Consider the following 27,317-nt stretch of genomic DNA (forward strand, 5'->3'; position numbering starts at 1 on the left):
CAAATTAAAATAAAATATTAAAAATAAAAGAGTAAAATAAGGTTCCTTGTTAAAAGATGAAATAGAACCCAAAAGTCTCAATACTCGCCTGTATATTGAATAACTGTATAAGGACACGTCGGTCGTATTTTGTAACTTTTCCTCAGAAATGCTTTCAAGGGGCGCCTGGGTGGCACAGCGGTTGAGCGTCTGCCTTCGGCTCAGGGCATGATCCCGGCGTTCTGGGATCGAGCCCCACATCAGGCTCCTCTGCTATGAGCCTGCTTCTTCCTCTCCCACTCCTCCTGCTTGTGTTCCCTCTCTCGCTGGCTGTCTCTATCTCTGTGGAATAAATAAAATCTTAAAAAAAAAAAAAAGAAATGCTTTCAAAAGCATTAATGGATTATTCTACATTGTTTTTAGCAAAAAAATCACTTCACCTACATCATTTACCATACTTGTCGCCAAATGACTATGTTTCTAAAAGTTCAAACCCACTGACGAATGATGGTGATTTGGCACTACAGAGGCTATGTTAAAAACAGACTGAAGCTTTTCAAGACTCAAAGAGCTCTTTCTATAACATATTTGGTAATGTCAACATTGTTAGAGTATGTCTTCCTAAAATGGCTCCTGAGAAATTCTGACATTTTGTTTATCAACAAAATTAGTGACATTACTTTTTTTTTTATCACATATGTAACTTCAAGTTTAAAAAAATTTATTGTATAAATTGACTTATATTTATATACACATATCTAGAATTTATTTCAAGGCATGTGGGCACAGGACTCCTTAAAGTACACTAAACAGTATTTTCCTCTTCATGGCATAATGGCCTGGGGCCTTGAGCAAACTAAAATAAACTACGCTAATTTTTCAGTTGTACGTTAAAGCCTTAAATCCGCCACATAAATATTCCAAAACCAACTCAGGGCAGTAAGCTGATGGCTGGATGGAAAGCACAATCAGAGGGATTACTCTAAGGCTTTGAGGGAGCAGGGGAAAAGCGTTCCTTGACCTTCTGTACTGAAAGGCTCCTTTTCATCTGGTTTCAATTCTCTTGTTTGTGCACCTTGCCATATTTATTATTGAATTCCTGATTTCTTCTTCTTGTTTCACGTTCCATGTTCCAATGATTTATGAGAAATTGCTGATCTAGATGTTATCTTTGGCATCCAGCGAATGCACAGAGCCCCTCAGAATGCTAAGAGAACGAACGTGGTTTGAGCTCCACACTGCCCAAGCTGAACAGATGTCCATCGATTCATGACAAATGCCAGCTGAAGAAGCTTTAATAAGACACATTTTTCTTCTTAAACACAGCACCAGCAAGGATCACAGATTTTTTTTTTCCCTCTTTGGTGAAAGTGACTGTTACTAGAAATGGTAAGATTTTGTCCTAAAATAGTGATTTGAGGAGAAATCTGGCCAAAGATAGATTTTTTTTTAAGTTTTCTAAAGATGAGGTAGCTGTGTTTTCTATATCGGGGATCTGTCCTGTTTGGTTTGACTGAGAAATGAAATATGCTAATGACATTTCAGTTAATTTCTAAATATCTCTATAAAGACGATTTAGTTTATGTGTGTAGGGAATGAGAGGTTTTTTTTTTAATAGTGGCCAGCTTTCTCTTGCTTAACTAAGTGAAGACTAATTAGCAAGTCTAATGTGCTCAGAGAGAATCATCTAATTAGATAAATTTCACAGGCTAATCAAAATATTTGGAGATTTTTCCCTACACCTCTTCTCTCCACTAGAGGGGGTTAAACACAGCCCCAGAAAACCTTGCTGTCACTGAACATCTTTCTAGGCGAGCCCTCCTGTATTACCAAAATATTATGCCAAACACCCTAAAGCAGACATGTATACAGATGCCCTAGCAGGCTGTGTTTCTGACCTTGCTTGTAGAATTTAATAATTTTTAAACTACTACGGCATGAGAGAGATAGTAATAATAATTAAGATACCAAGTCCTGAATATTCAAAATTATTCTTCATTTATTTCCATCGCATTCCTTCGAGTAAAATCAGAAAGGCAGCACAGACAACATGTAAAGAGGTTAAGACATGATAACATATGATGCACTTGCAATAAAAGGTATATAATAGTAACAGGAGGAAAGAAGTGCCCTTTTTCTATGATAATAAGGGAGAGAATGGATGCTTTCCTTGTTGCTCCTTCACACACATGTATCGGCTATGCTAGAACACCTCGAGCAATTAATATATTTCTAGTTTGGTAGTTAAACAAATTAAGCAAAGAAGTAATTGGTTAGAGACGATTTTAATACATCAAATGTTCATTTCTGCAGTTCCACGTACTTAGAGCCTAGGATATTTAAGGAACAATTGAAAAAACCTGAATATTTCTCCTGTGAATTTCAAGAATTTTTAAAGGACATACATACCCCAATCTTGGCTAAGGTCCAACCTGTGATTTCCAGAGATGTTCTTTGTGGAGCTCATCACCCTAATTCCCAAAACTCGAAGTGAAACATGGTGGGCCATAAAGTTTTTATTTCTGAGCGGTGAGAGTCAGTGTGATTTTCGCTTTTCTCTTTATGCTTTCCCAGACTGTACTGTTTTTAGAATGCTTATTACTTTGGGGGAAATTGGGGAAAGGATACTGCGAACAAATCCTGAACACACACACCAAGTGCAATTCAGAAGCACACGGCACAACGATGAAGAAATGAGTTTACTGAGACAGATTTTCTTAAGGATAGCTACTTACCTACTCTACCTTCCAGGATTCAGAAACATGGCCATGAATGGAATCTTGTGTCTATCTAGGGTAGGTACCTAAGTGTCTTTTCTAAGGATTTAATAAAAACTTAATTAAGAAGAACCAATCGCACACTAAAAATGACTTGTGATAAAGTTAATAAACATTTAAATGAAGGCCAAAACAGAAAGAGTATTATATAAATAATGTATAAATAAAACTGTATTACCCCCAAACTGTTCTCAACTCAGAAGAAACTGAATCAGAAGCGATTGGAGAAATTACTTCGGGAAGCCTCGGTCCCGTCTAGATTCTTGGATTCTCATAGCCTAGTTCAGTGTCATCCGCGGCTACCTCTCTGTGCCCTCGTGGAACCAGATCACACGGTACACTGAGTCCTCACTCAAACATTGCATTTTGTTATGTTATGTGTCAATTCATAGTCTTTCTGTGTCCAATTGTTCAAGTCTCAGACTCTAAGAAACAATGTCTTCTTTAATTATTAGACTGCTAATGGCCAGCTACTTCGTCTCTAATTGCCATAGCACAGACCTTTGCAGATACAACTCTGTTCGAATGTCATAAATGTCCGCTGTTGTTCCCTGTTACAAAACACCTTCTTCTCTCCCAGACAATGGGTGCAGAAGGGTTTTTAGACCCCGGGACCTGCCAGGCAGTGCCCTAAGTGTTTTCCTTTATCATGAAGATATAGGCTGCCACTCATCCTTTACAGGCTGACTCTGTCTTCTCCCCACACCAGTTAGGACTCAGGCCCCTGCCCTGTTTTACACAAGAAACACAGTCATTCCCAGCATTTGGAGACTTTTTTTTTTTTTTTTTAATACACTCTACTAAAGATCTCAAAGGAGAAACAGTAAAGAGGTCTTCCATGACATGTTTTCAGCACCCTGCTGCAAACATCCAAATCAGAGCTGACTCTCCCTGGCTCCTCCAGTGGTTTTCAGCCTTCATCCCCTAGAGAGCACCTGGCCCGCTGCCGCCTTTCCTTCCTCCAGTGTCTCACCTGCAACCTGACCTGCCTACTTGTATACCAGTCGCCAGCAAATGAGAAGCCTTCCTTATCAAGTGAAGGGGAATTATGAATAACGATTTTATTTTCTACTGTTACGTTCACACTAAGTGCTCACAACAAGCCCTCGTAATGGGCTTCCTTACCCTCAGTTTACACTGAGGGAGGCCCCGGGGACAAAGCCAGGTTCTCTCCAGAGCTTCATTCTAAACTACTATACAATGTCTATTTCCTTGTACAATCAAAAGATGTCTGTATAACCCTCGCATAAAGGGGTGTGAAATACCCACATCAAAATCCAGACAGGACAGATCCAGGGATGACTTTTATAAAGCAAGACAGGGAAAACCCGCCACAGAATTATGTTTTTCTTTGTCTCTTTGTTTTAATAACGAAGGAAATGATCTCAAGATCAAATCCAACTTTGAAGTGTTCTCCCTACCTGAGTCACATAAAAAGAAAAAAAATCATTTTTAGGCATCAAGCATTTATGCAGAGTAACACTAAGCAACACATTCTTTTTTCTACCCCTACAGGCAGGTGAAACACTTTTATTTCACAGCTGTCTTTAAAACCACAAAGACAGTATGTTCTTCATATAAAATAATGGGTACAGATAACTATACTTTCTAGAAAATGATTATATAGATCATCTCAAAGAAAAATACACACCATTATATGGTTTCCGGCAAGCTGCTTGGGAAAAACACATCTGGACTGATTTCTAAAACATACCATAAGACCACCCTGCATCTTTTGGTTCGAAGTATAGATTATTGTCATCAGTACATGCTCCTGCGTTCTTACAGATTTGATAAAACACGTATAGACTGATTTACGACTTAATGTTCGATTGGTTCACCAGCCTTTCCTGCAGGCTCGTCAGCAGGTTGAGCAGGCTGTGTCCTTCTCCAAGACCTTCCAGGAATGGAGAATTCCTCCTCATCATAAATCGTAATCTCCAGGTCTTCACCAACAATTTCAGTGGAAACATTCTTTGTAGTTAGGTCCTGTTCTAGGAAGTGTCTCTTGTAAGGCACGCAAACCACGTTTACATTCAGATTGCACTCCATAAACCCAGACATATGTCTCTCCAAGCAAGTATGAGCTGATCGAGAATGGGCTCCAATGGACATGCTCTACAGTCGGAATAGTTGACAGATGCACAGGTTTGGGAAATGTGGGGGCCCATATCATCATAACCAGCAATAAGCAGTCCAACACCATATGGTCTCCAGCCATATTGTCGTGTTGGTATCTAGGTCTTGCTTCCAATTAGAGACACAAGACGAGACACAGGAAGAGGTCTGTCAAATACAAATCTGGAATCCAAACACTCGTGGCGCATAACATTACATAACAGTCTAGCATCAGCAGTAAGTCCTGTAATTGAGGTACCAATATGGTTGTCAAGGTGGAGAATTGTTTTTCTGATGAGCTGCATGCTCTGACTGTGCTCTCTTCAGTGCAACTAAAACTGCACGGGTTTTCGATTGCAGGCCAACTGTGGCTGAACCTTGTTTGACAGCTTCCATTGCATACTCAATTCGATGAATCCTGCCCTGAGGGCTCTGAACAGTGACGTCCTTGTCATACTGGTTGCGAAACAGGGTTCTGGTGCAAGTCTGGCTGTGGCCTCCTGCAGAAATGTGGATTCAGGAATGCTAAGCCACACATTCTTAACCTCCAGTATTTATAAAGATGCATGCAGTATATACATATATGTAAAAGAAAAAGGGAACACAGGGTAATTAATTAAGCAAAAACATATTTTCAAAGTTAGTAGAAGAAACTGATGTGGTAAAAAACACCTAGCAGGAACAGACCTAGTAAATACATCATGAACACTGACAGTACTCTGTAGCATAATTCGTGTGTGTGTGTGTGTGTGTGTGTGTGTGTGCGCGTGTGTGTAATCTTGTATCTATACAAGATTAGGTTAATTGTTTACTCATAATAATAAAGTTTGGTAAATGGTTATAATGGAAGAATTTACAGGGAACTGAGATTATTTAAGCCGGAAATAGAAATCTGAGAAGAAAATCAACAGGTATTCTATTAAATATCTACTGAAAGCAGACAAATTTAAGCCAGATTAGAGAGCATTTCCTAAGCAGCAAAATCACAGCATTCTGGAACATAATGCCAAGGAAGTTAGGCAGTCTCCTTCCAAAGGGTCTGTTTTGTTTGAAGGAAAGATGACCACCTCTTCCAGAGGCTAAGGTGAGTTCGTTTTGTCCGGAAAGGACTAAATGACTTCTCCACTGCCCCTGCAGTTTGAGTTGTAGGCGCACTGCCCTCTACATTCTTTTTCTGACTTTCTTAAAGACATCAGAAGACCAAGACGTACTTTTCAAAAGGAAATTAAAAGGTTTTCTTCTAGTCATATTACCTATAATGAACTAATTTTGGATTTTTAAAATTTCTTATAGTACCTTCAAAAATGACCTCTTACATAGTTATTTTTCTTATTTACTAAAAAAAAAAATACCATAGATTCATAATCTCTTTTCTAAAAGCCTTGGAGACAACTGTATTTTGGAGTTCAGTACTTTTCTAAGTTTGAAAAGATAACATGGCACAAATACCATATATCCTGCAACACTTCCAGTGGAGCTGGAGCGGGATCCGTAGTCAAACATGTTAATATTTCTGCAGTGATTCATACAAACATTCACACTGAGTGAGGAAAAGACCATAAATAGCCTCACATCAGTATAGGCTGTATTTTCCCAATAAATAAGTTACAAAACTCTTTGGTTTTCGGAATGGGTTGCACAACAAAATACAGAAGGCCCAATTAAATGTGAATTTCAGATAAACGACAAATAACTTTTTGTATATTACAGATCCAAATATTTCACTGAACATCCTTACACTAGAAATGTTATCCAGTGTTTTAGAAAGAATTCAAATTTAGCTGAATTTCTTGGTTTTTTTATTTGCAAAATCTGGTTTTTGGATTTCAGAATCACACACACAGTGATTGAGGACCTGTATCTAGAAATATCCTAATTGAAACACTATTAACAGCTATCCTTCTAGGAGAAAAGTTTGGTTTGGGCCTTTTTGAAGGGGGTCACAAAAAGCAAAGTTTTTAAAATATGCTTTATATCAATAGCATGTAAAAAACAAAGACCTGTGCAAACGCATCCATTTTAACATAACTCAAGTTATTTTAAAAGTTAGAAATAACATGGCTACTCCAAAAACAATTTTAATTTGCATCTCTTTCCTGCTCCACTTTAAAACTCTTCATCTATAAAACATTCTTTTTATAAAATTCATGAAATTCTCCTGTAACAAAGATATAGCTCCATCTAATGGGAAAATACTCAATTACAGCCCTTCACGAAGCTAGGAACATTTCCATGAGTGTTCGTAAGACTATAAAGCGTGTGTGGACACACACACACACACGCACACACACGCACGCACACACACACAGCAGATGCTTTTCTGTGCCTCTCTCTCGCTTTTTTTTTTTTTTTTAAGCCAGAAAGGACCCAAAAGTAACATAGTCATAGCTTTTGCAAGATCTGCTTTTTCCTTAGATTTGGACTCTGAAATATAAAAACATAAGTATATTTATATTTCATAGTCTATTTCATCATATATATACATTCTTCTGTAAGGCTTCTAGGCCAAGAGTTTGAGGGGCCTATAAAGCCTTCAGAATTTGAAGGGGAGCAGAATATGCCACTCCAAAATATGCCACTTTGGCACATAGATTATCTTAAATTAAAATTACCTGGGAAACAGTCAGTGTAAGAATAATCAGAACCTCCTCTGTCTCCCTGAAAATAGGAAATAAAATCCCCATGTGAAAGTCACCTTCACTGTACCAGGCGGGTAGAAGGGATCATTACCACCAGAGACAGAACTTAGGGCTGAGAAGTCGCACAAACAAATCCTGCTACTTCTGTATTAATTTACTACCCTAAGCCCAAACCCCTTTGCCTTGTCAATTCTTCACGAATTCATTGTTTCCTTGTCTAAAAGGCTTACAAGCTTCCTGCTTTGGTCACTTCTTGCAGTTTCATATTTTTATGGGGCTCCTGTATATGCAGAATTAAATTTGTTTTTCTCCTGTTAACCTGTCCTATGTCAACTTAAGTATTAGATTAGCTAAAGAACCTAGAAGGGAAGAAAGAAAATTTTTTTCTCCCTTAAAAATTGTGTGCAAAATCTCCGGAGAGAGATTTAGATCCTCATTAAAGGAGCCCATGAGCCACTAAAGGTCACAAAGTTTTCCCTACACTGCCATTTACTTCTCCCCAAGGACCAGATGCCTTTGCTCCACTGTTTTTCCCAGATGACCACAAACTAACCCTATACCGGAAGTTCCTTCTTAGCTGCTGGCTGGGCTCAGCACTTAAAAACTGAGCCTGAACCTAAACACAGACTTCACTGTCAGCAAGAAAGAGCAGGCCCCATGAGGTTTATGTGTATTTTTATTTTCTTTTTTTTTTAAAGATTTTATGTTTTTAAAGTAATTTCTACACCCAAGGTGGGGCTCAAACTCACATGCATTTTTAAAACAACAGCAAGATCTAGCAGAGGTGGAACCAGGGACTAAAGGTAGGGTCAGAGATAAAGGGCATCAAAGTAAAAAAAGCCACTCTCTCAAAATTTTCAGTTTATCTCCTTAGCCTTCTCGTTAAATAAGGATAATTCAGTTTTCTTACTGATTTTAATTTTCTGAAATCTATATTTATTTATCACGCCATTTAGAAGAGAAAACCTTTTATTCTGGAAGTACTTCAGTTGACATTTTTCAGTATTGATTTTATATATAAATACGCCACATCTTCCTTGTTTAAGGTTTTTTTTTTTTTTAAGATTTTTATTTATTTATTTGACAGAGAGAGACAGCCAGCGAGAGAGGGAACACAAGCAGGGGGAGTGGGAGAGGAAGAAGAGGCTCCTAGCAGAGGAGCCTGATGTGGGGCTTGATCCCAGAACGCTGGGATCACACCCTGAGTCGAGGGCAGACGCTTAATGACTGAACCACCCAGGCGCCCCTTGTTTAAGGTATTTGAATAAGAACTGTTATAATCAAAGGTCAATTTATTTTGGAAAGATCTCCCCCTTGAGGACATTACTGTTTATGCATCAGTATATTGTAAACTTGAGCACTCTGCTAGATACTGGTGGGTGGGAACGGAGGTTAGATAGTGCAAACGTCGTGCAGAACAGTTTGCCCACATCTGTTAACATTACAAAACCCAGAAATACTAAGATCTATAGGCAAGGACAGTCGTGCAAGCAGTGCGTGGAGTCACAAAAGCTGTAAGCCACCTCACGTCCACACTGGGTGACAAGTCAAAGAAAGTGTGCTGACGCTCTCCATGAAATACCATGTAACTATTAAAAGCTGGAAAATCTATGAATACTGACATGGATTTCTTTTTCCTAGACATGCTGGCACACATATTTATACATATATAAAACTGCCTCCAGATGAATACTGATAATAGTTGTTGCCTCAGAGAGAAGAAACCAGTCAGCAGGGGTCAGGGAGAAGACCCTTTTATGTATGAACTGAATTTTTAACCATCTATTTATATTATTTGTAAATTAAAAAATCCAACAAATTAAATGTTTTGTAATATTTTTGAAGTAGAACTTATACAGAAAATGCACAAGTCATACGTGTAAAGGACAACAAATGTTTACGGAGTTAACGCATCCAGGTAACAAAAACTCATACTGAGCAAAAAGCACTACCAGTATTTATTTAAAAGAAAATCCCAGACACTTTATCATTTTATCTGTAAATATTTCAGTATGTATCTTTTGTGAAAGAACTGCAACCTAAAATGGAACCAGAGGAAATGAGATAGAGAATCTAACACATGCACCCTCAGGAAAACAACACTTAAGAACAGAGAGACTGATTTCCTGTAAGTGCCTGATTTACAGAAGACTAACACTTCTCTCCTGACCAATGAACATCCACCAAGAAACTCTCACCCTCCTCAAGCCAATGAACCTACTGTGTGGACTCTGGCTGGACTCCCCCTCTTTGCACTCCTTGCCCATAAATACAGTCCACCCCGAAGAGACTCACCTGTACCCTCTAGAGCATACGTTTTCCAAATTGCAGTTCCTCTGCTATCCCCCCATAAACTCTATTACTAGTAATTGAAGCTTGCCTCAGTTTACCTTTTTATTTTGGTTGACTCTTCACAGATGAAAACATAACCATAATACCACTATCAAATCCAATAAAGTTAACAATAATTAAATTTTTAAATGCTTAATGCTTACATTTTTTAATGCCCAGTTCATGTTCAATTTTCTTTGCGGTCTCAAAAATATCCATTTACATTTGATTTGTTTGAATCATAATCCAAACAGGTCTACACCTTACATTTGGTTGATTTTTCTCTTAAGTCTCTTTATTCTGCAACAGCCCCATCCCCTTTGGTTAATGCTACTTCTTTGTTGTGGAAGAAACTGGTCATTTACCTTGTAGAATTTCTCACATTCTGGATATGGCTAATTGATTATATCCTCCTGGTGTGATTTAACATGTTCTCCATCCACTGCATTTTTTGGAAGCCACTAGATAGACCTAGAGAACACACTTCTTGAGTTGGTAAGTAAAAATGTTCTATCATGCAGTATGTTGAGGAAACACTGTACAACTTTGTAAACCTACGCATAGAGGCTCACAAACACCTGAAAAGGCCCTAAGTGAGGAAATGTTGTTTAATTTTGCTTAACTGAGTATTCCCCCATGCGTTCTGTTGTTGTTGGACCACCCATGACATTCGCATGGAACTAGAGTCCGGTTTCACACAGTCCGATCAACTCTGGGAGGAGATCTGGTCTTCTCTGAGTTCTTTGATGTTGTGGGGTGCAAGACGCACTACAGATGTTCACGAGTTTGTTGGTAGATTAATCCAACAGACGTTTACTGCGTGTTTTCCATTTACAGGGTATTGTACTTTACTGTTTCTGTTCTCGAGAATGAAGACTGAACTGGTGAATCAGCATGGGTTCAGAAAGCAAAGGCACATGCTCCTTTAAAGCATAAAGCAGTACAACAATCCGCTGTGCCTATTGGAGAATTATGGAGTGGAGCAGCTTGGTGGATTCATCAGGTAAACTCCGATGGCAAGATTAGCTCTGGAGTTCAGCAACAAGAATCGGCAGCAGATCTGAGCTGAAAAGGACCCCAGAAATTATCTGGTGTAGTTTCTTCGTGACATGAAGCCCAGGAATAGCAAAGGACTCTCGTGGCTGATGAGGGATACAGTTTAAGATTAAAGCCAGATGTTCCTGCTGCTAAACTTAGTGAAACCCTGGGTACGTCCCATTCAAGATCATTTCTTTGTAGGTAAACTGCTTTGTTTTGTTTTCCTCTGGAGGCTTTTAGGATTTTCTCTTTATCCTTTGGAGTTCTGAAATTTCTTCAGGATGTGTCTAAGTACGAGCTTTTCCATATGAACATCCTGCCTGGATTACATCTGGCCCTTGCAGTGCAGGGATTCAAGTTTCCTTAGGCTGAGGAAAACTTGTATTTCCATTTCTGGGTCAGTTGTTTCAATTTGGTCATCCCATTTGTTTTTCTGTGATGTTGTTTGTTTTATTCATTTTGGGTGATCCTTGGCTGATCCTTCCACATTTACGAATAAAAAGCCATGTTAATTAGTTGACTTGGGCTCATTTTGCAGTTTAAGGAGTTTACCCAGAAATGCACACTTAGATCAAGTTGACCTCGAAGTATTCACAGTCTGGTGAGGAAAGAAAACAAGTAAACCAAAAATTCTGTCAAAGTGTCAGCACACCTGTGTTGCAGCTTGGGCAAAGAGAAATAGGTGTGTGCCCGAGGGTTCCAAGTGTACCCCTCTCCCAACTTCAGTAGCTGCTTTGGGTCCTCCAGGGTTGGGCTGGAAATGCAGTGGGGGCACAGAAAAAAGGAAGGAGCAGAAAAGTTCTGACTTAAGAGCTATCGTTTGGTGGTGTGGCTCTCTGGACAAGAAGTTTAAGGCTTTTTCTTTCTCTTGAAGGATACATTTCTGAATTTCTCAAAGGTTTATCACGTCGAATCCTTAGCTGCAACAGTTGTGACCTGGGCAATGCATTTTCCTAGACTTTTCACTTACTACCTGGAGCCGTGGCCCATTCTACACAGATTCTTTTCATTTGAGGACCCATCTCTCTTCCAAGTAGCTCTCTTAGATGGACAAAAACTTGACCCAGGCCTGGTCTTTCCCTATGCACCACATCTGTTCCAGAAGAAATACTCGTTTATCCCTGCATTTGTGGAAACACACCTCTCATCCCTCTGCCATTGTAGGTAAACTGCTCCAGCCCCTGCCTTTGGCCTTAATGTCTCAAGGGTGAGTCAAACATCCAGGAGTCTTCAACTTCTTGTATGTCTTGCAAGTAGGTAGTGAACGAAGGCTTACAAAACTGGAACCTGAGCAGCTCTCTTGTAAGCTCAGCAGAGATTGTAAACACCTCACTTTGGAAAGTGGGCATATTTGGCACCTTTAGTGTGGGGCCTCAGCTGAAAAGGGAGAGAAAAAGTCCCACTGTAAAAGCTTGTTTCGTGCCTAAATGAAAAGTATAGGGGTGATGAAATAAGGAATCTTCCCTGCTGTTCCGTCTAAGCAGTGGGCCAGCTCCCATGAGTGATTTTATTACAACAAACATGTTTGCCAGACAACCTCTATCAAGCCAATTTGTGGGTCTCAGGTGGGGGGGGGCTTGGTTCTCCCAAGAAGCTGAATGGAGCCAGTTGAATGTGCATCACTGGGAGAAAGGATTACCCCGCAGAGAGAAGTGTAGAAACATTTTTACACTGAGCCATGTACAGAGCATGAGCGTTGAAGTCAAACAGGCCTGGGCTGAGGGTTCAATTTGGAACTTACTAGCTGTGTGACCATGGGTGTTTAGCACTCTCAGCCCTTGCTTTTCTGATTTGTGAAAGGGAAGTGTAGCTAACTTGCAGGATGGCTGTAGAGATTAAATGAGATGTAGGACATAAAGATTCTAAAAGAGAAGGCCCCCAGTGAGCAGTAACCACTGGCACCACCCCCTTGTTCCATTAATTCCTATTCTTCCTTAAAGACAGCTCAGGGTCAGCCACATCCTCCAGAAGGCTTTTCTGGATTCCCTTTCCCACACCTCATGGTATAGGTGCTTCCAAAGCACCTTGTTATGTCTCTATCATGGCACTAACCACACTTACCTAAGGTTGTTTGTTCCTATGTTTGCTTCCCCCATTAGAACTGCAGGCTCCTGAAGTACAGAGAGCTTATCTAAGTCAACCCTAAGCTCTTAGCACAGGGCTCAGCAGAGCAGATATCAATGGCCACACAATTATGACATGCCTGGGATCTGTGTAATTCACCATCCTGCCTCAGAGACATAGGGAAAGAGCATTGGTACGTTAATAGATCCTGGGATGCCTGGATGGCTCAGTCAATTAAGTATCTGTCTTCAGCTCACGTCATGAACCCAGAGTCCTGGGATTGAGTCCCACATTGGGCTCCTTGCTCAGGGGGAGCCTGCGGCTTCTCCCTCTGCCTGCTCTGTCTGCCGCTCCCCATTTGCGCTGACAAATAAATAAATAAATAAATAAAATCTTAAAAAAAAAATAGATCCCTCCCTTGGGGGAAACCATATCCAATCAATCGTAACTGAGATAGTAGATCCCTGATTCCCAGTCCGGTTTTTTGAATCACAGAAACCTAGAGCAGGGAAAAACTTTAGAGAGTACCACATCAAGCTGGGGAGGGGGCACATGCTACTCTCAAGGAGCATGCATGTCTTTAAAAAAAAAACAAAACATATTTAACGCTGTAAGTTTATATTTGGGAAATTTAAGAAGAACCTTACTTAGGTGTGTTTTGGAATAGAAATCCCAAAAAACCTTGGTTGGTGTGCATATTTATGCATCAGTCATATCATGGAGAGGGCAATCAGAACTGGGCAGGGCAACACGAAGTTTCTGTTTATCAAAAGGAGGCAAGGTTACCAAACTGATAAACGATGGCCTATCTGCAACCACTTCTTTATATACAGATGAGGAAACTGAGGTTGCAGAGAGCTCTACCCAAGGTTACAGGGCCAGGAGGCAGCTAGGGCAGAGTCTCCACATCCAGATTAGTGCTCCTCCACTGTCCTATGCCTGACGGTGGCCTTGTGCAGCGACCAAGTGCCTCAGCCCCAGTCCAGGAGAAGCACTGGCCTAGGACTGAGAGGTGGATGGCATGCTGTGATCCTGGGCAAGCCAGTTCATCTGAGACTCGTTTCCTCATACGCGAAGTGGGGAAGATCATATTCTGCCTCCCAGGGCTGCTGACAGATCAAAAAAGAAGAGAAAGGCCTTTATAAACGGTAACATATAATTTAAAAGTGGCCCTTCTGGCATTTAAATCATCCAGCTTGTAGAAGAGCGGGCACACTGAAGCTGTCAACGTAGACACTGCAACCACCTCAGCATAACCAAACAAGGATTTCCAGACAAGTAGGAAAATCAGTGCTAGTTAGAACTTCCTTAGTACTTTTTAATCAGGGGTCATGGTGTAAGTGGGCAACTACATGGGAAAAAGAAATGCAAATTGGATTTACTTGACTAACTGTAAACCAGGATAAATTCAAAATAGAAGGTGGACTTAAATTGTAAAAGTGAAACCAGATAAGCACTGGAAGAAAACATGAAGTCTTCCAAAACCTAGAAATGGGGAAAACTTTTCCAGCCGTGCCTCAAAATCCTGAAGTGACGAGGAAAAGATTAATAGATTTAATTACATAAAAATGATGGCTCTAAAGCAGCAAGACAAAACAAACACCATAAATACGGGGAAAAGACAAGTGACAAACTGAACAGAAAATGTGCAACACGCATCACAGACGAGGGTTTCATAGCCTTACCATAGAGGGAGCTTCTAAAAATAAAGAATAAAAAGACCAAGAATCCCGTGTATGTTGAACAAATATCAGCGGACGGCCCACAGGAAAAGAAATGCAGATGGTCCTTTACTTATGAGATGGCACTCATTCTCACTCCTAAGAGAAATGCAAATTTAAACTACCCTGAAAACCACATCTCACCTATCAAGATAGATTAAAAACTCAAAATGGACACTATAATCTGTTGGTAAGTCGACAGGAAAATGGACATTTTCATACTTTGCTGGTAGGAAGGATAGTGGGGGTGGCGATGGGGAACTTGGCAATCCATATTGAAATTACACATTCATTTATCTCTTGACCTAGGAATCTCACTTCTACAAATCCATTCCAAAGATTTAACAGCAAACATAAGAAAAGGCATGTGCAGGAGGCTTTCACTGAAGCACTAATTATAGCAAAAGGTTGGAAAGAACTCAAATGCCCATCAGTAGGGAACTGATTGAGTAAACTATGTTATATCCACAAAGAAGTGACTGGCTCCAGGATGTTATTAAGTGAAAAAGGGTAATATACAGTAAGGTATCATTTAAATAACGGTATATACCTTTAAAAAATGGATGGATAAACCATAAATTTCTTTGTCAATGGCTATGTGCAGAGGGAGGGAGGACATGGAATGAAGGAGACTAATACGAGGCGCTAGACTGCTGTAAACATACTTTGTTTTGGACTTTGGAACCTTGTAAATATTTTACAGAATTAAATTAATTTGCATTAATTAAAATGCAAAAAGATTTTAAGTAAACTTTTAAAAATCCAAAGTAAAATGGAACAAATGAACCTGTATAACAAGTTTGTACCAAAACCAGAGAGAGATGAATCATTCCCAGTAGCTTTCAAACATAGGACTTTGTTCATTCCTAGTGGGATATACCGTAAGGACAAAAAGAGCTACAAAACAATCTTAATTGCAAAGTAATTATATTATAGGTAGTAACACTGTATTACTTTTGGGGAACTACTATGTGCATATTCTAAGGTAAAGCAAGTACGTACTTGTGTTGGTGTCATTGAAATTTTCAGCATGGAGAAAGGAAACAGGATGATACAAGAGATGAGATAAAAAAAAACTCTGCTGTGCTAAATTTGAATTGGAAGTATCAATATAAATTTCTTAAGTATTTTGAAAAACAAACATGTATTTCCTTGCTCTGTCCACTGAAAAGGCTGAGAAACAATGAACAACACAGTAGCAATGAACATGCCTAGCACCTAGAACAGGATCCAGAGCTCCTTGGAGAAATGGGTGACTCCAGATCTGGGGAAGGAAATTTGGAAGAGCTAGAACATCTTATCATACCAGAAACCAAGCAATAAAACGTTAATGAGGTTACGTCACAGGACTCAGGAGCCAAATTGAAGAGGCTCCCATTGGTCAAATATGGGACCATTTGAGTATCAATAAAAGTAATTACAACAGATAAAACATATCAAATATTTTAACTTGAAAAATTATTACATAATGGAAAATAAGTAAGTACTTATCCTATCTTCCTTATAGGAAGGAACTGTACCTTGGGGCTGATAAGGGAAAGGACCTCTTTTAGGTATATTCCAGCCAATAAATGAAAAAAGAATGATAGAATTAAGAGTTTCCCCACTTGACAACCCCTAGGGAAATGATGAATGTAGGCAGTGGTCATCAGCGGTGCTAATATGACAAAAGAGGAAAGCAAACATTATATTACTCTTAACAGATGTACACAATGACAGCTGTAAGTATTGTAGCCAAAAAAAAAAAAAAAATCAAACTTGAATCTAATATTTGATCAAGCTTCTAGATCTAACTAGCAAGTCACAGGAAACACAGTGGACAGAGGAATATGTTATATGACACCACTGGGACTGGAGGTATGTGTGTCATGGAAATTCAGATTGCAGAAAATTCTACAGAACAAATGACTCAGTTTGATCAACAAATAAATTGGGGAGTATGGGGATACGGAGAGAGAGACAGAGAGAGTCAAAATCTCTAGGTTCAAGGAGGCTTTAGAGACATCATTTCATTGCCACTCTTGGACCTTATTACAACCTTAATTTGCACAATTTAAAAGTTATGAGGTATATGAGGAAATTTAGCATTGATTGGACATTGAATAATATAAGAAAATATTGTTCATTTGGTATAGGTGTGATAATGGTAGAATAGGTATGCTTAAGAGTCCTTATTTTTTAGACACTGAAATTTAGAGAAACAAACAGAAGCCTATGGATAAAATGAACAACAAAAGAAAAGGCAACATACTGAAAGGGAGAAAATATATGCAAATCATATATCTAATAAGAGGTAAATTTCTAAAATATATAACGAACTCACACAATTCAATAAAAAAAATCCAATTAAAAAATGGGCAGAAGATCTGAATAGACATTTTTCCGAAGAAGATATACAAATGGCCAACAAGGACATGAACAGATGCTCTACATTATTAATCATCATGGAAATGCAAATCAAAACCACAATGAGATATCACCTCATACCTATTAAGATGACTGTTATGAGAAAGACTAGAAATAACAAGTGTTGGTGAAGATAGGGAGAAAAGGGAACCCTCATGCATTATTGGTAAGACTGTAAACTGGTGCAGCCACTATGGACAAGAGTAAGGACAGTCCTCAAAAAATTAAAAATACTATATGATCCAGCAATACCACTTCTGGGTATTTACCCAAAGAAAATGAAAACACTAAGTCAAAAGGATATATGCACCACCACGTTCATTGCAGCGTTACTTACAATAGCCAAGATACAGAAACAACCTAAATGTCCATCGATGGATAAAGACATTGTGATACACACATACAATGGAATATTATTCAGCCATAAAAAAGAAATCTTGCCACTTTTGATAAGGTTGGACCTTGAGGGCAATATCCTAAAGGAAATAAGTCCCAGAAAGACAAAACAGTATATGATCTCCCTTATATGTGGAATATATACATATATACATTCATTCACACATATATACATTCATTCATACATATATAGACATACATATACATATATACATTCATATATACACATATATATTCATATTTATATATATATATTCACCAAGACCATAGATATGAAGAACAGATTGGTGGTTGCCAGAGGTTATATGTGTGGAGGGCCAGCAGGTAGGGGATGGGAGATACAGGTTAACCGTTAAAAAAAAGAAGAAAGAAAACATGATACTCCCTTTCCCCCTAAGTAAGGGCAGGAAGGGAAAAGCATAAACAGAAAAAAACACAAATAAAAATAGTGGAAATAAATTCAAGTACTGTTGGTAATCACAGGAAATGTAAATGTTCATACAATGGAAAACCACACAGAAATAAAAAAAAACTGATCAGATTTGTATGTATCAACACAAATCTCATAAGCAATTGTGCTCAGTGCGTGAAATAAATTCAGAAGGATATAGTTTGGGACCATTTTGTAAATTATAAAATGACGCAAAACAGTGTTATATATTATTTATGGATACAAATATATGTAGCAGAATTTGAATGGAAGAATATATACCAATTAAAAAACAAAATCCAATAAAGTTAAAAATAACTTTTCAGTTCATATAGAGATGCTGCAAGGTAAAGAAAATCTGAGAATCTTCCAGCCTTTCAGAATGACTTTATTCTTCACAGCTTTCAAACTGTGAAGTCACCTGACAGAATGCTCAGTCTGAGATTCTCTTAATTCCTGTAACTTGTTATCATAGACTAACAAAATACTCTGCTACAATCATTCATTTAAAATATGTCAAGTTACACTTCTCAGCTCAAGTCTACTAGTAGTTCCTCATTGTACTCAGGAAAATAGCTGAAGCAAATGGCCTGCCAGCTCTCCCTACTTGATATCCCTTGTAGTAGCCAGCCTCCAAGATGGCCTTGGATAGATCCCCACCTCCTGGTGTTCAAACTCTTGTGCAAACCCTTCTCACTCGTCCAAGTTTGGTCTGTGTGCTCAACAGCATAAAGGAGAAGCAATGGCACAATACTTCTGAGATTAGGTTATAGACACTGGAGCCTCCATCTTGGTTGTTTTCTCCTCCTGGCTTGGACCACTCACGCCAGGAAAAACCAGCTGCTATGTCATGAGCAGCTCCTTGCAGAATGCACCTGGCAAGAAACGATATTCTACCAACAGCCTTGTGAAGGAGCTTGGAAGTAGATCGTTTAGCTCCAGTCAAGCTCAAAGGAAAGATTTTCTTAAAGAGCCAGACAGTAAAGTTTAGGTCTTAGAGGTCCTACGGTCCCTATTGCAACTATGCAACTCTGCCATTTTACACAACATGAAAAATAATGTTCAGGACTGCAGTTCCAATAAAACTTTATTTACAAAAACAAGCAGTAGTTTGTTAACTTTTGCATGACTGCAGCCAAGGCTCACAGCCTGACTGCAATTTCATGAAATCCTCAATCAGACCCACCCAGCTGAGCTGCTTCACAGGTTCTTGTACCTCAGAAACAGTAAGCTGACTGTTTCAAGCTGCTACATTTTGGCTTAATGGAACTCATACACTCCATCCTCCACCACCCCACCCACCACCAAGTACACACACATACCCTTCACCTTTCTAATTTCGCCTCCTTCTCCTCTCTACCACACATTCAGAGCTCAGATCAGAGATTTCCTTATTCTTTCTTGAATATACCAGAGGCACCCTTGACTCAGGGCCTTTTGTTCTGCTAGTCTCTCTGCCTGCCTGGACGCTTCTCCCATAGGTATCTAGCTGTATCCACTAGCTTCTTTAGGTCTCTACGCACTGAGCCCTTCTTGGTAACGCCTTTCCTGACCCTATTTACAAGTGCAACACACCTTCCTCCTTACATTCCCTATCTCCTTTATTTTTCTCATATTCACCATGTTCCATACATTTTACTTTACTGTCTGTCTTCCTCCACTGGAGTATAAGCTTCACAAGGACAAGTGTTTCTATTTGTGATATTGCATTATGCAGCTGGCTTTCAATAAATTGTAAGTAAATTTGCTTGTCTCAACTAACCTGCCAACTCCTTAAAGGCCTAGTGTACACAGGCCTGAGCACACATTGTTAAATTAACTTTGAAGGATAATTTTAAACATCTGAACAACACAACCAGATCACTTGGAAGGATCTCTCCAGGGGAGGAATGGAGGTATTTGGTGTCTGCAATACTTAATCCTCACTCTACCTCCCCACAGGCAATTTCACCCCTCCCAACTGTTTATTACCACCTATGCACAGACGACTAGTGGACATCTTCACTTAGACTCTTCCTCAAAAGGACATCTTGTGGACCTCAAATTCAGCATGGCCTAAAATGAACTTTCCCCCTACTCCTCCTTCTCCTATTGTGACCAAACTCAGCAAATGCAATCTTCTAGTCAATTATGTCACCCTCAACACTTCTCCCTACCATCAATATCAATCACTAAGTCCCAGATTTTATCCTCTGAAATCTCTTAAAATCTGTCCACTTCTCCCCATCTCCTCAAACACCCCAAAGCTACCTACCATAGCCACAGGATACTGCCATATACCTTCCTGTCTCCTTGTATCTCCTATGACCCTTCTGAAAGTCATTTTCCACAATGCAGTCATAGATCTTTTCCAAAATGCACATCTCATTGGATCATTACTGTTCACTTAATATTCAGTAACTTCCTATTGCTCTGAAGATTAAAACATGTTTTTCTGTCCTGCATGGGCTGGCTTCCCCCTTACCTTGCCAAATTTTCCTCATAACCACAACTCTATTCCAGATATACTCTATACCAACCAGATTCTCCATGTGCTGACAACTTTACCTATGCCGTTCTACCCAAACACCCCTTACCCAGTTACTACTATGCCTGTTGTCTGTTGTAGGTCAGCCTCTGTTACCTTGAGTAGATCGAATTCCTTTTAGAAAGCTTGTATGGCATTACTTGGTCACTGCTTCCCTAACCATACTAGAGAGTAGGCTGTTTTTACTCCATTGTACCCACAGTGCTCAACAAAAAATCTGCAGGATTTTGGTAACTATCTAGAAAACATGAACTATTCAAACAGGGCAGTTAAGAGCTTATTGCAACTGTCTGGGAAAGAACAAAGGAGTTGCTGCACTAGAGCAGTACAATAATGTCGGGGAGCACTTAAACGAGTTCTTAATAATCAAGATTCAATTATCAATAACTGACACTCTTGATGAAATTATTCCCAACACTCCCCAAACCAATTATGTAAATCTGTACATTAGGCTGTAACAGTCTAGACATTATTTTGTTTCTACTGCTATCAGGGCCCAAGTACCTGAGGTGCTGACACCACTTTCAGGTTGAAAGTAGAAAAAGACACATTACTTGGGACCACTGGAAAACCAAGAAAACTGATAACGGCTCCAGTACTTCCCTCCCGTTATTCTCTTATCTCTTGCAATCTGGATTTTGCCAAACCATTCTATTTTTTCAAAGGCCTTTAATTTGGGGTGAAGGGTCCATCCACTGAGAACTAAGCAACAGATGACCATCACTTCTAGAATTACCAGGGAGGAGGCTTGAGAAAGGAGATGAGATTCCAACTGGCTGAGTGAATTATTTCTCAGACGAGGAACACATAAGCAGATTTGGTAGGTAAGATATCAAGAGTTATTTGAAGGTTTTGAGTTTCTAGTGCCTACAAGGCATCTGGTTGGAGATGTCTAGTAGGCAATTAAACACTAGTTTAGAGCGGTACCATGCTCACCCATAGAGCTTTTATGCTAACTAGGAGTCAACACTCTCTGAAGCAGAGGGCAGGAGCGACTCAATAGGAGCACGTATGTGTACGAACTATTCCAGGCACTAAGAATTGCATTTACAAACTGTAAAAATGTTTAAGACTATCAAGAGAATTTTAAATATTTCACTATATGAAGTTACACACAATACTGTGCTTCATTATTTCCTATACAACACTACATACTTTAACTTGAAGACACCCATAAAAGGAATACATTTCAGAAATCCTGAAAAAATTCTACTAGCTATAGGCTATTTAAGTATTGCTTACAAAAACTATCAAAGGAAAGCCCAGAATCACGTAAATGGCATATACTTAAATAAAATAAGAGGCAGAAGCTTAACATACAGAGTATAATGCTTTTTATTCACCAATAAACTAAAAGCCCATTTCTAGATGTTTCTTTCTTTCACATGCTTCATTTGTTTTATTAACAAGCAAAACCCTGTAAAGGGCAGCTTCACCTAGTCTTCAGACTCAGATCCATCTTCATCTTGACTAATCTGGAAATAACGAAGTTCGTAAGTCTCCTTGTCAGATGCCACCACACGAAGCCAATCACGAAGATTGTTCTTCTTAAGGTATTTCTTGGTGAGATATTTCAAATACCTTTAAAATAAAGACACGAATGTCATTAAGAAATACAATTATCTACTATGCAAAGGCTTATTATATGAAAGATATGCAGTTGTAGTCATTTTTAATGTTCCCTTCAAACTATTTCATTTGTATCCAACATTGTTCAAGGTTGCTGGGGATCTAAGAATTAAGGTAGCTGCTCAACCCCGATTACAATCAGTCGATACCCTACAGACCCTATTTCCCCACCTCCCTAAAATTAACATCCTTTAAGTTGAAGCTAAAAAGAATAGTGGCTTCCTCTTCAGTTTTACTGCCATAACCAGATTACCTTTTAATATGTAATTTCATTCCTTTAATGTATTATGTTCTAAAATGTCAACATTCCTTTCACCAGTATCAACCTCCCTAACCTCAGTCCCATGATCAACAAAAGGAAACCTATCAACAGGACTGAACCCATTTACAAGTTCAAGATTATTGACACACCTGCAACTAACATATGGCTCAGTCCTTATAAAAAGCTTTCAACATGGTCTAATTTCATCACTCCAGCCATTCTCTTCCACTTCCACTTTACAGCAATTCTGAAATATCAAGCAGTCCTTGAGTTTCCCTGTCCTTTCTTAGTGCTTTTCCCTCTGCTAGGAATACTTCATCCAGAGGCAACACTGAGCAATCTCAGCTCCTCTGCAAATTCTTATGTACTATCCCTACCTTCAACACAGCCATTACAGGATGTAATAATTATGTGCATGTCATTAAGATCCTTGAGAACATTATCTTTCATCCCCAAATCCCTAGTGATGAATTCATAACCACAGCTAACACGCACTGCTACTTTAGTCCAAGCCACAACCGGCTCACCTATTCTCACAGCAGGTTCTTCAGCTTCCACCATCAGTCTTTTTCAGCCACAACCATGAATTCCCTAATTTCCATGTCTCATTCCAAAACTTCATCTCAATGAGATTTCCTTGAACACCTTATCTAAAAATATTAACCCTGAAATCCTCCTTATGCATTCACACAGCACTTATCAACTACTTAATATTTCATCGTCCCTTTCCACTAGAATTTAAGCTCCTTAGTGGTAGGTACTTGTCTGCTTGGCTATCCAGTCCTACAAGAGTGCTGCCATGTAAGTACTTAACATGTTGAGTAAATTAAACGAACTAAAACTGGCAAAATGTTAGACTTTACCTTTGACTGGCTGCCTCTACTAAATAAACCACCAAAACCTTAAAAACCACACATCTAAGAAAACATTTATATTACTTAATTTGGGACATTACTTTCATGTTACACATTAAACATGTTTCTTGCAATGTATTATAATATTAAAACATCTAACACTGTTGAAGTTTATATATAATTTGGGTTTCAGGGATTACCATACACTGGATAGGAGCCCTGTTTATAACTTGTCTATATTACAACAATGAATTACGCTTACTGACAACTAGCCCAGGTAACTGGCCCAGTTACTGAACATATTTTCCATTCACACAGGCCATTAGTAAGTTCAAAACACTTGTTTGTATATCCCTGACCTTATCAACACATCTATTCCTGCCTATGAAGAGAAAATACAAGCTTATGTATTCTCACAATTACCATAATTTCACTGAAGTGTTATGGGAAACATATACCAACCTTTTAGAGAACTGTTTCTCAGAAACAACTGTGATTTTATTCTTGAAGCGTTCAATGTGAACAACATTCCCCAGATTTCCAGTTTTTCCATTGACTTTAACCTTCTCCCGTAGAAACTGTTCCTATTTTAAAACAGAAAACACGCAAAACTAGGGAAGAAAACCCTAGATATTCACTAGGGAAGGTACCCTAGGAATAGAGCTTAGGTTAAAATCAAATATTACATACTTAAATCTTTAAGAACTCTATTACAATGATAAAAACAAGCTGAGGAGCGTGATACTCACAAAATTTCCAGAATCAAAAATTCCATCTTCTACTGGATGAGTAAGGTCCAAATTAAACTTCCAGGTTGACTTCTTAGGCTTCTTGTCTTTCTGCTACAGACAGTCAACATAATTACGACTATTTAATTTACTCACTTTATATACAAAACTTTAAAGTTTGTAGCATCCCAAAGATGTACAATGTACTATGATGTTTTATATATGTATGAAATGGTGCAAAGTGCTAAAAAATTGCTTCGTATCTATTGTATATACCCTTTTTCTCAGGGGTACAATCCTTAACTTGGTTTCAACCAAGATTTTGTAAAATCCAACAGAAATTTTCCCCTCTCGCCACCCAAGTGTCTCAAAAGTGCAACACTCAAGAAAGCTCAAAGCACATGACAAGCCACTATTAGTTCCCTTCATCAGAAAATTCCAAAAAATCCTGTATTTAACTGGAAAAGATTAATGCAAGGATCAATCAACTTTTTACTGTAAATTAAAAACGAAACCCGCCCAGGGCTGGTTTGAACCTCTCAAGCCCACTCTGTTCCAATTATCAAGTGAAATTTTATGGGCTTTTAATGTTTTCCAGACCACTGACATTCAATTTTAAATTACCAGGTACTGTTTACTATAGGCCAGGCCCTATGGGACACAACTAGTATATACCACCTTGCCCAAACTCACTTAAATGCCAGAACAGGACATTCTATCTACTCTAGTCTAGAGAATTAAATCCTTATGTTGTTGTGGTGAGGGAGACCTTTAGTCCTGTAAGGACTTTTCAATTAAAAAAACAAACAAACATATGTAACTTTAGTTTTCCATACCCAAAACTTAGACTAATAAACATAATCGGCCTATCCAAGTAAAATGCTGCTGTACCTACCATCAATTACATTCAGACAATATGCTGAAAACCGACAAATCCATATTTATCAGAGGATGCCATCTCCAAATCAGACCCACCCAAAAGGACACCAAGTACTAATGCCAGGTTGCTTTTAGATAGCCGAGTAATTTGTACCCCCCCCCCAAATATCCAAAACTTAGGACTGGTAAATTGTTGACATATACCTCTCTTTTCAAATGCTCTTTGGACTGGTTTAAATATCTTACCCTCTTGTTAATTAAAACATAAAATCTTTGGTGCACGCTTTTACATCTGCGAGTCTTTACTTTTACCTTTAAAAACTTCATGAGGTAATAAAGAAACTTCTTCCCCAACTTTTCTAAAGTTCTCTGAAACTTCCGTAGCCCCGGAGCTCCCTCCGCTCCGACAAGGCCATCAGACCGGTCCGATTACCCCATCTCCTCCCTGGCGCAAACGAACAGGCTAGCATCGGCATTACCAGAAGCGAGATCGAAAAGAAATGGCCCAACGCTGTCCCATTAGCACGGTTCATCGCTGCGCCTCCTCCTTCCTTGCGGGGCCACAGCCACCCATCCTAAGCCAACTCCGGGCCCACCTCGAACTCCACCAGACCGCATGGCAGTCGCCAGGTGTCTCGAAAAACCAACTCAGAACCTTAACATCGTGCTTGTGTTCCTGACCCAGTCTCCACTTCTACCCTCCCTTTATCTTAAATGAGAGATCCCCAACTGGCCAGATGCAAAACTCATCTGCATTGGGGTAACACGGTCCCACCAAAATCCCACACTCACTCACCGGCGCCATCTTGAGAGGCGGTCTGGCGATCAAAGAGAAAGCTACCGTCGCGCGTCCCGTAGTTATACCAAAACGTGCTGCGTCACGCGCCGAGAGCGTACGCTCCCCACCTCCCGGAAGAGAGCGTGGGGAGGCCAGTAACCCAGGAAACCGGGGCGTGATCAGGGGAGCATAGGCTTCGGATGCAGTCCGGTTTCCTGGGCGTGCCGGCTAGCGGCCGTAGTAAAATGATTCAGGGTTTTCCGCCAATGACGACGTTCGTCCGTTGACTACAAAGGTCTCCGCAGTTACGCGAGGTGGTTCCCAGGTAAACACAACCGAGGGATGGAGGAATCATCTTTCACTGATCGCCTAGATCTTCTTTCCAATCAAGGCAAGGCAGTGTCTCAGGTTGCTTTGGGATCTCCTGTTTTATATTGTAATTACAATCCCACAGCGAAAACGTTACTTCTGTATTTGTGTTTTGTCTGAGAGTCTTGTTTTCTAAATGACTGTTGAGGGAAATAACTGCCTCAGGGAGCCAAAATAAACTAGGTTCTCGAGGAAAAAACTCTTAAGAAAAAAAAAAAAACAAAACCGTATTGCTCACTCGTTCACTTGTTGAGTTCACTGTTGCTTCACTTTTATCATGGGTTTTAGTTAACCCTGTGTAGAAATTAAGATGGAGTCACTCTTGTGAAGCAGAACTTTGGTCAAGCAGTGATGTAAGCAGCCAAGGGCATTGCAGCTAAGACCAGATGTCTTCGAAGCCAGCACAGGCTGACCACACCAAAAACTGGTAACAGGCGGAACCAGAGGAGGTCTACAAAGGTCCAAGACTGATGGAATCCCTCTAAGAAGGGAGGATTTAAAAAAAAAAAAAAAAGATTTTATTTATTTATTTGACAGAGAGAGAGAGAGCAGCCAATGAGAGAGGGAACACAAGCAGGGGGAGTGGGAGAGGAAGCAGCAGTCTCCAAGCGGAGGAGCCTGATGTGGGGCTCCATCCCGAAATGCCAGGATCACGGCCTGAGCAGAAGGCAGACGCTTAATGACTGAGCCACTCAGGCGCCCCAAGAAGGGAGGATTTTTGCAGCAAACCGTCAAGACTTTCCAGATGCTGACCCTTTCATCTCTGACCACATCAAAAAGGCAACTGCCCTGAAGACCCTGCCCAAATGGTCTTGGGACAGAACAGAAATCCTTCACCGCTTGAACATACTAAGTAGCAAGTGCTGAGAGTTGACCTAGACCGGAGGGAGGCCTTATCTCAACTGCACACTCACAAAATGACTGCGAGTTTGGTTGATTAACTTCCTACCCCTTGTTTTGTCTTGTTATGTGATTCTCTTGTGCTTTGTGTGATGTGTAAGAAAAGAGCTTAAACACTAATGAAATGTCATTGAGTTTAGAATCCTGAACCTGCTTTATAATTATGTTAACCTTGCTTTATGATCGCATAAAGCTGCCATTATGGAAAGACACAACTCATGTGTGCACCTTTATAGTGTGTTCATGACACGCTAGGACTCTTGACTTAAAGAAGTATGAGCTGGCAATTGTTTTAAATCACTAAATACACAGGAAAACAAGCCACTCTGAATGAAAATCAACCCCCAAAACCTATGAAATCAGACCAATATACATTGGAATTAGACAAAATATAAAATAAGTGTCTTGAATATATTTAAAAGCTAAAAGTATTTAAAATATGTTAAGGGAAAGGGGAACAATCAAATTGGCCAGGACTAAAAGAAAATAAGT

General features: G+C 39.5%; 1 protein-coding gene and 1 pseudogene across 2 annotated transcripts; both read right to left on the reverse strand.

Moving 5' to 3' along the window:
* Nucleotides 1-1,867: 1,867 nt before the first annotated feature.
* On the reverse strand, nucleotides 1,868-13,413 carry LOC148110204 (proteasome subunit alpha type-1 pseudogene; annotated as a pseudogene).
* An 8,330-nt stretch (nucleotides 13,414-21,743) lies between these two features.
* On the reverse strand, nucleotides 21,744-25,714 carry RPL22L1 (ribosomal protein L22 like 1). Of its 2 annotated transcripts, none has more exons than XM_045788637.2 (4): nucleotides 25,575-25,714; nucleotides 23,921-24,013; nucleotides 23,634-23,755; nucleotides 21,744-22,007 (listed from the first exon to the last, which is right to left on the reverse strand). In XM_045788637.2, exons 1-4 carry the CDS (start codon nucleotides 25,581-25,583, stop codon nucleotides 21,863-21,865), a joined length of 369 nt encoding a protein of 122 aa, XP_045644593.2. In that variant the 5' UTR covers nucleotides 25,584-25,714; the 3' UTR covers nucleotides 21,744-21,862. The 2 variants fall into 2 exon arrangements, with proteins under 2 accessions (XP_045644593.2, XP_045644594.2); XM_045788638.2 differs by having other exon boundaries at nucleotides 23,921-24,010; nucleotides 25,575-25,655.
* Between the last annotated feature and the right edge of the window lie 1,603 nt (nucleotides 25,715-27,317).

Source organism: Ursus americanus, chromosome 4 (genome assembly GCF_024610735.1).
Source record: "Ursus americanus isolate L20-20 chromosome 4, mUrsAme1.1.p, whole genome shotgun sequence".
In the NCBI taxonomy this organism is placed as follows: Eukaryota; Metazoa; Chordata; class Mammalia; order Carnivora; family Ursidae; genus Ursus; species Ursus americanus.